Here is a 10,203-nt window from a genome sequence, read left to right on the forward strand (position 1 = left end):
TTTCAGTGTCTCTACATCCAAAGGTCCCCAGCTCCCTCCTGCTCTGTGGGCAGCAACCATGGGCGCGTGGAGGAGGCACCCCAGGACGCGGAGGTGGTACCTTGCCTGCAAAGCCATGGTGGGGGACAGTGCAGGGATGATTGCCACCAGGTACTGATGTGGGCGAAGGATGGCAAGAAGGAAATAACTTTCCTGTAGGAGGAAGAGATAGGGAAAGCAAGCAGGGAAAAAGCAGAGGAGGGAGGAAGGGAGGGCAGCCTGGTTTATCACTTTTGTGGATTTTATTTCTCATGTGGGAATCTGTCTGGGAAGGACCTTTCTCTGCCTGCACACCCAGGGTGCTCAGCACTGGCTGCTCTGATCTTCCTGCCCCCAACGCGCTCATTCTTGAGCTGCAGAGGGACGAGGGCGCTGGCTTGTAGAGGTGCTCTCTGGAGCAGCTCAGCCTGGCTCACAGGAAACTGAGCAGTAGCTGCTTTGCTCCAGTCCTGGCCACTGCTCCTGCAGGCAGCTGCCTGTCCAGCCAGACCCCTCGGTCACTGCTGGGCCAGCCCCAAGACAGGCCCACGCTGTTCCTCTGGGGGAGATGGCTCTAAGCACGACCTGCCAGCACCCCAAGATGCTGTCTCGACCATTCACAGCTCATCCTAACTGGTCTTCCTGGGGAGAGAGCACAAGTGAGTGAAGAGTGATTGCTTTCCCCAGCAGAGGTGGCTTATACCCACCTTGCCCAGCTGGAAGGCAGCCGAGGGGTGGCAGGATGGTCTAAGTGGGGCATGAGGTGGGCTGCAGGGCAGTGTCCTGGAGAACAGCCCACTCCTCAGAGGGTGCTGGGACTGGGGTTCAGTCCAGTCCCACGTGTCCCTGAGAGACGGCAGGTCTGCATACATGCAGCTTACAGCGTTTTGCCCAAGGTGTGCCTTTTCCAGCTGCACACAATTTATTGGGGGGCATTTTTCTCTCTCCACAGCCTGGCTGTGGATAACCTAGAAGCCATGAAGGATTAGATGCATCCTGGCATGATCCCACTGGATTTCTCCTAGGAATGGATTTGGTCCAAAACCTCAGAGAACTGGTGAGCTCTGGGGACAGCAGTGGTGCAAGAAAACTTCTACCGCTTTTCCCTGGGCTCATAATGCTAATGATCTTCTGCTTTCAGACTCACCTCTTCTCTCATCTGTAAATGCTGCAGGGAAAATTTTGTCCAGATAAGGTTATCCTCAGGGAAAGGGGGCCAGACATGCTGAGAGTTAGGGCATCCCTGCACACTGAGCACCAAAGGCACCATCACTGGTGCTGCCAGCTGGGACTTTGTACTCATGAGCAGAGGGAAGGACAAGAAAGGGTGAAAGGCAAAAGTGAAATGAGTGCAGGAAAGAGGGTTACCGTCATCTTTCTATTTCTTTGCTTGAGTGAGGGAAAGTGCAGTTTGTACTTTGGGAATTCGGAGCAAATTCAAATAAAATGCAATGGTTGCCCAAAAACATCCATTTTACAGTCAGGAAGGGCACAGTGCTGCCGAGCCCAGCCCGCGCACTGCACAGACCTGGCAGGGTCAGCAGCACCGCCTGCGCTGAGCCCCATGCAGCCCTGCCCAGGCTGAAGGAAGGAGTGGTCCATGTCCTGGGGGGGTGGATGGATGCGCTGGGGACCTGGCGTCACAGCAAACAGGCTGTGAAAGGGACCTGGGCTCCTGGACCTCCAGCCCCACATTTCTCCACTGCACCCCTCTGCTCTGTGCCTCCACAGAGCCAGACCACCTACTGTTTTACTGCATCATAATCATCTCAATGTCTTACAATATGGTTTTCTTGCAGTTTTGATGTCGTATCTGCAGTTCTCCCCCTCGTAAAATGTGACTGCACCAATTCCTGTGATTGGGGCTGGTCAGCTAATAGGGACATTTTAGGTTCCTCAGACAGAGCCTTTAAGTCAAATCCCATGTTCAAAGGAGAGAAGGGAGAGGGGGGAACCCCGTTTCCTTGCAGAGCACTGAAAGCCTCCCCAAAGTGTTCCCCCTGCACTGAAGTGACGCCCCAGATACCCCCTGTGCACTATGGAGGGATGAGCATCTCCCCCACCCCACAGTCCTCCATGAGACCAGGGCCCAGCAGCACCCGAAAGCTGCCACTCCACCCTGGGAGCGTCCCCAGCGGGGACGGCGCGGGGAGGGGAGGCGTTCTGTGCCAAAGGGAAAGGGGCGGTGAGCGGCTGGGGGCAGGTTTGGGTGAGGTGCAGGGAAACCAGAAGTTTCAGGGAGGGACAGGTTCATTCGTGGGGTCATGGGAAACTGGAATACACTGACGTGACTTCAAAACCTGATGAAATCGGTGGGGATATTCCACACACATACCCCCCCTCCCCCCGCCCCCAGTTCCAAGGAACTCTGGATCAGGCCCTTTGGGAGAAAACGCATCCCATGGACTTGGCCCTGGCATGTCTGCCCCTCAAAACCACAAGCATGAACCTACTTCCCAGCAGTCATCTAGAGAAGGACATTTTGATATGGTTCCTGTCCTCCTACAGGCTGAAGATGCCCCCATGCCACACATCTCCTCGTGAGGGGGAAATAGCATTGCCCAGAAGAGACTGAAAACAGCCAAGCTCGGCAGGCTGAAGCCAGAAATCCTCTAAATCCCCCTCCCCATGTGGTCAGCTGTGGTTCTCCACTGCCTGCTCCTCTCCAACAAAAGAACCTCAACTGTACTCTGGAGTACAACGGTACCCAAGGTTTATTTCATGTTTCATCTCCACCAGCACAACAAAGACAAGGCTCTTCCTATTCTCCTTTTTGCTTTTTGCTCACAGGACACGAGAGGAATTGCAGATCCTCACATCTCCTACTGAATAAGCAACGAGGCCACCAGCTCCCCAGGGAATGTTTTATCCCATACTGTTGCTGAAGGGCCAGCCTGGCAGACCAACCGACAGTCCTGCCAATAGACACCCCAGCCCTCTGCAGGGAAAAGAGCTAAAAAATCTGGCATTGGGAACAGCAAGTGGAGGAAGGTGACCTGTTATCCGTGATGGAGGAAAGTTTTGGGGTAGAGGAAAAGCAGAGAGTCTCTGTCCCAGCAAAATGTCCCCAGAAACATCACACCATGGACAACCCCCAAGCTGTCTGCAGAAATTGGTTATGGCAAGAGGAGATAGATAGCAGGAGGGAAACCAGGAGGCCAGAAAGAAACATGAGGGAGAAGGCAAGAAGGAGATGGGGCTAGCAAACAGGGCACAGGGGAGAAGTAAGGTGGGAGCGTTTCACAAGGGTAGTGCATGTTGCGAGCAGCCGAGCCGGCAGCACAGACACACGATGGCCCCTGTGCTCTGCTCTCCATGACTGGTCATCACCATACCTCCAAAGTCAGGCCTGAGGCGGACATCATAGCCCTTCAGCAGTTTGTCCACAATTTCTTTCACCACAGAAATATTCCCAGTGGATGGGCTGAAAGACAAAAGAAGAGAGTCCTCGTCATCCCGTGTGCCACCAGGCCCACAGCAGCGGGTCCCGGCCAGGCAGCACTGCCAGAGCACCCATCGCTCCCCATGGCACCGAGGTGCCTGTGTGAGCTACAGACACCCCAGCCATGGGCACAGCTTCCCAATTTCCTCTCTCACTTGTATTTTCTGTCTCTGGTGCAGGTCTTGGCCCCCAGCCTGCACACAAGCCCCGTGGGGCTGCCAGGGGTTCTAAGCCATCTTTGGGGGTGGCACAGGAGTCTCAGCAGGTATTTTGGCTCCTCTTCTGTAGCTCACCCTGACCACTAGGTACTCCAAACTCCATCCCCCTATGCTCCTGCCTGGTGCGTGCCTGCATCCCAGCGGTCCCACCAGGCTGGTACCCCTCTCAACACAGGCACCACTCACCACGCACACCTCGTCCCCAGCCACCGACCTGCACACTTGGGATGCCTCGCTGTGCCTTGCCCATAGGTGGGTGCTCACACTCACACGCAGGAGGAAATTACCCTTTCTGTTCCACCAAGACGTGCACAGGGCAGCTGCAGCCTCTCTTTTGCAGGGCTCACTTCCCTTCCCCTGCCACACTGGGCACTTGCTCCCAGTCTCACACTGCACAGCACAGACTTGTCACGCACTGAGGTCCCCAATACACAAGTCCCACCCCAGCAGGTGCCCTGCACTGTCACACATCCCAGTGCAACCTCTGCTTCTCAGCGCACCCAGGTATTTCTTCATATTATTGAAGTAAAGGGAAAAACAATGCTGCTTTTGTCCTATGGCCTCAACATATGGCTGATCTTTGGCATGTAAAAATTCATTTTGTCACTCGGCATCATGGTGACTTCTTAGCAACACAAATCAAGAGACAGAGACAGGAAAAGAGAGTCCATCTTTTGCTCTTTGTGCGAGGGCAGCAATCCTTTCCCTTCCAACGCTCTGACTTCCATGCAGGGGGGACAGCCATCCTCCCTAACGCTGATCAAGTTCCTCCAGCCATTTCAGCAAGAAGGGAGCTCCCCCTAATAACAGCCCAAGAGCCAAAGCAAAACTGAGTGTGGGAAACCAGAAAGCAGAGGATGCTAAAAATATTGAACCTATTCAGTGCTGTGGGGTATATAGGTTTTCTGCCTGAAAACCCAGCCTCAGTGTCACCCTCGTTCCCTGCTTTGCATGAGAATGGAGACCCTGCCTATGACAACTCCTGCTCTTTGCAGTCACCCACCACAACAGCATGTTTCCCTCTCAACACCGCCTCCCGCATCCATCCAAGCCAAGCTGGAAAGCTGCACCATAGCACTGCCTCTGCCAGCCAGCCCTGTGCCTCACTGGTCACCGGGGTTTGCGCTGACATGTCCGTGTGTCTGCACACACACGCACACACACAGACATGCTTTCCTGACTGTATGGAGGATGTACAGACTCCCTGCCTGTGCACACAGACATCCAGACACATGAAAGTGCTGGAGCTCAAGGGTACAGCTGTGAAGTGCACAAATGTGTGTGCATGTGTGTGACCACATCCAAGACTGCATGGAGGTGACTGTGGGTGCAGATCTTGCTCCATTGGGTTATGATGAGACTGGGCTGTGGACACATTTTATGCAGGTGCACAGAAATAGTCATTTGTGGGTGCCCGAGACTGGGTTCCCAGGTGCCCAGTCTCTCCGTGTAGCCATGGGTGGAGGTGTGTGGGACCTGTGGTGAGACCGGGCATGCATTAAGGCTCTGGACACACAGGGTGTGTATGTGCAGGGATTTCTCAACTGAAGAGGGGTGTGTGGATGTGAGACAGCACACTTCCCAGGCCCAGCTTTGGTGCATGGACGAACCGTTCAGCACTTGTGCTGGGGGGGAGGTGTCTGAGCTGCATCCCTTGACCATGCACCTTACAGGGGTACAGCTCTCCACTGCATTGCTTTATTCATTGAAAAAAGGCCGGAGAGGTATGCACAGGTGGACATTTTCACAGCACTGCACCTAAGCTTGCAAGGTCCACTTACACCTGTGGATTTCTATGCAGGTATGTGCTTACGTATATATGCTCACAGTAGATTGATAGTGTGCCACCAGCATTTGTTCATCTCTGGACACTAATTCCAAGGTACATAGATTTCCATATTCATAGATTCCCAAATTCATAGTATAGACACTAGGTATTTCTCAAGGGATTTAGACTTCTGTTTAGCTTCACACAGGACACCATAAACTCAGGAAGCAGTGTTACCTCCTTAATACTGGCAAGGAAATTGAGGCAGAGATAGGAACCAATGTGCCAGGGGCCCTGCAGAAAGTGGCAGAGTGGGAAGAGGGAAATAGGGGCTCTTTCCTCCTCATCAGCTACAAGTTGGCCTAGTGAGGGAATAAACTGGTGTCAAAATTAAGCACAAGGTCTCTTGCCTCTCATTGCTCCTTTTGATCCAAAAAAACATCCCTCCTACTGAACAGGCAAGTTGTGCATTTGCCCAGCTGTGGGTGAGCAGCTGCATCTAAGTGCTATTCCTGGCAAAGGTGAGTCTGCATCTGCTTATGGAGCACGTACATCCAGCCTGCGAACTGAATTTTTGAATGCTGTGTCCCTGACTCTGTGGGGGTGTGCATGTGCTTCGCATATACACGTACACTTGCAGCCAAACATCTACATATATGCGCACCGTGCTGCTGGCTGGGCTGTGTGGGAGTAGCTGAAAGCATGTACACATGGGAGAATGTTTTGTCTCCAAGGTGTGCACAGATATACATGCAGACTATAGGCGAATATCAGTCCTGGACATAAGCAGATATAAACACACATGCAAGGACACATCTGAGCAAAGGCTTTTGACATGGGCATTGCTCTTTATACGTTTGCTTGAACGCTGCCTCTGCGTGCCCATGTATGTGCCCATACACAGTGGAGCCATGCATGAGTGGTGTGGGTAAAGCGAGCACGAACCTGCGCACGTGCATGCTTATACCTATGGGAACATAAACCTTTGTATATACAGCTCTGCAAGCCTGTGCAGGGACCTGCATGTGTGTATCGGGAACGTGCTGCTCGGTGTGCATGGCTGAGTAAGGAAATGCCACAGCTCTCTCCCCAGCAGACTTCATGCTCGCCATCAGCACAGAGGTACAAACTCACCTGCCCGCATGGGTGAGAAGGCGGGTGAGGAGGAGCAGGCAGCACTACTCCTGCGTGGGAAGGCAGTGGGTAAATGCCTGTGTCAGAGTGAACAGGTGTGCTCTGAACACCTCGTCCAGGCTGGATGGGTGCCTGCACCTCTGCTTGCTTGGATCACTTGGAGTGCTCAGGGCAAACGCAGGAATAGCTGCAGCTTGAGTATGCGGGATGTCAGTGCGAACATTTACACGGCTACAGGCAGAGCAGGTAAAGCGCGCTGTGCTCCGTAGATGTGCTGCGATACACATGTGTGTGCACCCGAAGGGGCATGGATGAATGCGCACATGCAGGGATGTATCTGAACGGATCGCACCCACAGACGATGCTGTTGCACGCCATAAATCTGCGTGGAGGCACAGACGTAGGCGTTGCTTCCCGTACACCGCAGAGCCAGGGCTTTGGTACTGGCACAGCGTGCTCAGCCGTGAGCGTGTGTGCCGTGTGTGCGCAGACACAGGCATGGCCGAGGCAGCCCTGTGCCGGGGTGCGTATGCACGCAGCTCGGTGCTGTGCACTCCGTCGGCTCCTACCGACACCATGTTCCCCAGCAAATTGTTTCATTTTGCCATTTTCCCCCCTGGTCGGTTACGGGGGGGATGATGGGACGCGATGCGCTGCAAGTGGGCTATGAGGTGGGCTCCGTCTGCGGAAAGCCTGCTCCACATCTCATGTATGAGCATCCCTCCTCCCCCTCAAATGACATGGACTGGGAAATAACAACAGCAGGCAGCAGGGGAAGGAATTTAGGGAAAGAACCCCCTCCCCTTTCCCACATACAGATGGATGGAGAAAACCCCAAACAAAACAAACAAGCCCCCCTTGTCCCTGGAGCCTGGAATCGCAATCCTTACCTTTGCGCACAGCAGGCGAGACAAAGAGCTGCTAAAGCAGAGACAATTCCACTCAATCTGCCTGCCTGAAATGTCCACATTTCCACAAAGACGAAGGATGAAAAAAAAATCTTGGGAGGGGAGGGGAAAGAAGGATGGATCTTCTGAAATCCCCCTCCAAAAAAAGGGGGGGAGGGAAAAAAGAAACCAACCCCCCCCAGTTAATATTTCCTACAGAAAAAGAATAATGAAAAAACCTAAAAAATGTGGGGGAAAAATATCCCCCTCGTTCCTTCAGTGCCAGTCAAAGAATTCGTTTCTTCTTCCTTTCAGCATCCTCTCAACAAGAGACATCCTCTGGCAATGGAGAAAATCCCAAGAGAAAGAAAAATAAAATGCCCCAAAATGGGCTCAGCAAAATGCGAATTGAATCTCACAGGTACGCAGAAGAAGGAGAAGAAGAAAAAAACAAAAAAAAAGAAAAAGAATAAAAGAACTCAGTGTGCCCTGAGCACTCCACTTGGATTATTTTTCCTCCTGCTCTTTTGCCATCCGGTTCTGCAGATGTTGCATGGCTCCTGCTACCCACCTTCAGAGAAGAGGAGGAGAAAGAGAAAGAGAGAGAGTGTGTGTGTGTGTGTGAGAGAGTGAGGGGGGAGGTGTGAGTTATCTAGCAATACGATTTTATTCTGGATTTTACCTACTTGCTCCCCCCTCCCTCTTTTTCTTCCGAGGGGGAAGAGGAAGCAAGCCAACGCCACTGTACTGTTATTTTAGTTTAGGGAAATCTCGGGCTCATCACTTGTAAGGTTTGGGACTTTTCTGAAAGGGTTAAAAAAAGGAAAAACAAATGCAACCCAGTAAATAAATAAATACATATATGCATGTGTAGAAAATAAATAAATCCCTGTCTGCGGAAAGAGCTGCTCTCCGAGGGAGGACTGGATGTCTCCCTAGTGCTGTTGCCGCAGCTCCTGTGGAGTTTTGCTGCTCGTTGCAAAGTCACAAGAGGAGGGGAGGAGAGAGGGAGTTTGTGGATGGGGAGGGGGACTCTCCGGACAAACTGGGATCCTGACGTCATGGCTGACAACATTAACCCCTGCTGGCTTGCAAAGGGCATTTTTTTTTTCTTTTCTTCCCAGGGAGGTGGGAGCAGGGAATAGGATGGGAAGGTGTTGGCATTTTGGCAAGTGGGGGGATGCGCCTGGACAAGAGTGGCCCAGCTGCAAGCGCTGATGGGTGCTGTGGTTGCCTGAAATAGTGTGATCAGCAAAGGCTGAGCTTCTTCCTTCAGCCACAGAGAGAGAAAAGAAGATTTACTGAGATTCTCTCTGTGCCACGGGGCAGAGTGGCCTGGCAGCTTCCTCCTGGGGCACTGGGGAAGATCTGAAGCCTCTGGTGGGGCTGGAGACTTCCCTAGGCCAGGGAAGCACACCTCGGCAGAGATGCTCAGCTCTCCCTTGAGGGTGCTGTGTTATGGGTACAATACAGTTTGTGGGAAAAGGGAGCCTGAACTTCCAGAAATGCCGCTGAGGATCAGCTCCTGGTGCTGTGGCTTTGCCTGCTGAAATGGCAACAGCCATTGAAACCTTCACAGTCACAACCTCCGGTGCATTAGCTTCTGATCTTTATCTTAAAAAAGTAATACAATTAAGGAGCTCTACATCAGGCATGCGGTAATGGAGGATTTTTTCCTAAGAAAAAGAAGAGATCCAGCAGCACTTTGAACTCAGAGCAGAAGCAAGGAGGAAATGTCCCAGCTCTCATGCCAGGACCATCCTGGATGCTGTCTCCTCTGTACCTGCCTGTCAGCTCAGAGCAGACCCTCTGAGCAGGTAAGTCTCCCCTCCTCTGGCACTGGCTGACACCTGTGTGTGGATAGTCTCCAAAGCGCTCTGGGCCAAGAGCGCAGAGCAGATGTGTCACTGCCGCTGGGCAGGACAAGGTCCAAAATGCCTCTGAAGAGGCACAGGGCAATGCACGGTGGCCACTGGGCAGTAGTCTCATCCTGCCCTTCCCTGCAGGGAGATCTGCCCCAGATGCAGCTGGGCAAATCCTTGGCTCTGGATAATGCTCCCTTCCCTCAAGCTTGGCATAGCTCTTCGTGGTTGCCTCATCAGATGCACACCACAGATCACATACTCTGCATCTCCTTCTCCCAAAAAGAGGGATGGAAGAGTGACAATTTTGAAGAGCTTCCCTGTTGCAGGCCAGGCTGAGCTTTTGCGATGCAGAGACATTAAAACAAGGAAAAGCTGTCTTGTGTGATGCACTGTCCTGGTGTCACAGCTCAGGCCATCTCCCCTGCGACTCCTGTCACAGCAGAAAGGTCCTGGGGGCAGCCAGCATGTGAGGCTTGTGGGAAAAGGAGGGCTCAGGCTGCAGTTAGATGCAGGCACTCAAGCAGCTATGGCTGGTGCTATCCAGCTGCATCATAGCCCAAAGCAACCGCTGCCTGTCTGCCGTGGCTCTCGGTGCTGGGCTGACTGCTGTGCTGAAGGGCGTATGCCCCCCAGGATGCGCCCTAGCTTTGACATGCCCTGGTGTGATGAACAATATGTACTTTGTCAACTCCCCCAGAAATTTGTGGCTCCCTGATTCTTGTAGCTGAGGGGGTCACCTTTGCTAAAGGGCTGTGGGGTGGCTGGCCAAAGCAATAGGGTTTCCCCGTGTGCCTGGTGAAGAGGAACTAGGTGGAGATCTGGCCCAGCAGATCTGGGCTGTGCTTGGTCAGGCTCAACCCCAACTTGAAAA

General features: G+C 52.9%; 1 protein-coding gene across 2 annotated transcripts in view; it reads right to left on the reverse strand.

The window, feature by feature from the left end:
• Nucleotides 1-8,858, reverse strand: part of LOC309408403 (gamma-aminobutyric acid receptor subunit beta-4) — a 76,295-nt gene extending 67,437 nt beyond the window's left edge. For both annotated transcript variants that reach the window (XM_082004218.1, XM_082004217.1), the window contains exons 1-2: nucleotides 7,471-8,858; nucleotides 3,354-3,442 (exon numbers count right to left, since the gene is read on the reverse strand). In XM_082004218.1, the coding sequence (XP_081860344.1) occupies nucleotides 3,354-3,442; nucleotides 7,471-7,550 (169 nt within the window). In that variant the 5' untranslated portion in view covers nucleotides 7,551-8,858. The remainder of the gene's footprint in view (nucleotides 1-3,353; nucleotides 3,443-7,470) is intronic.
• Between the last annotated feature and the right edge of the window lie 1,345 nt (nucleotides 8,859-10,203).

This window comes from Phaethon aethereus, assembly GCF_964289735.1.
Source record: "Phaethon aethereus genome assembly, chromosome: 10".
Classification (NCBI taxonomy): domain Eukaryota; kingdom Metazoa; phylum Chordata; class Aves; order Phaethontiformes; family Phaethontidae; genus Phaethon; species Phaethon aethereus.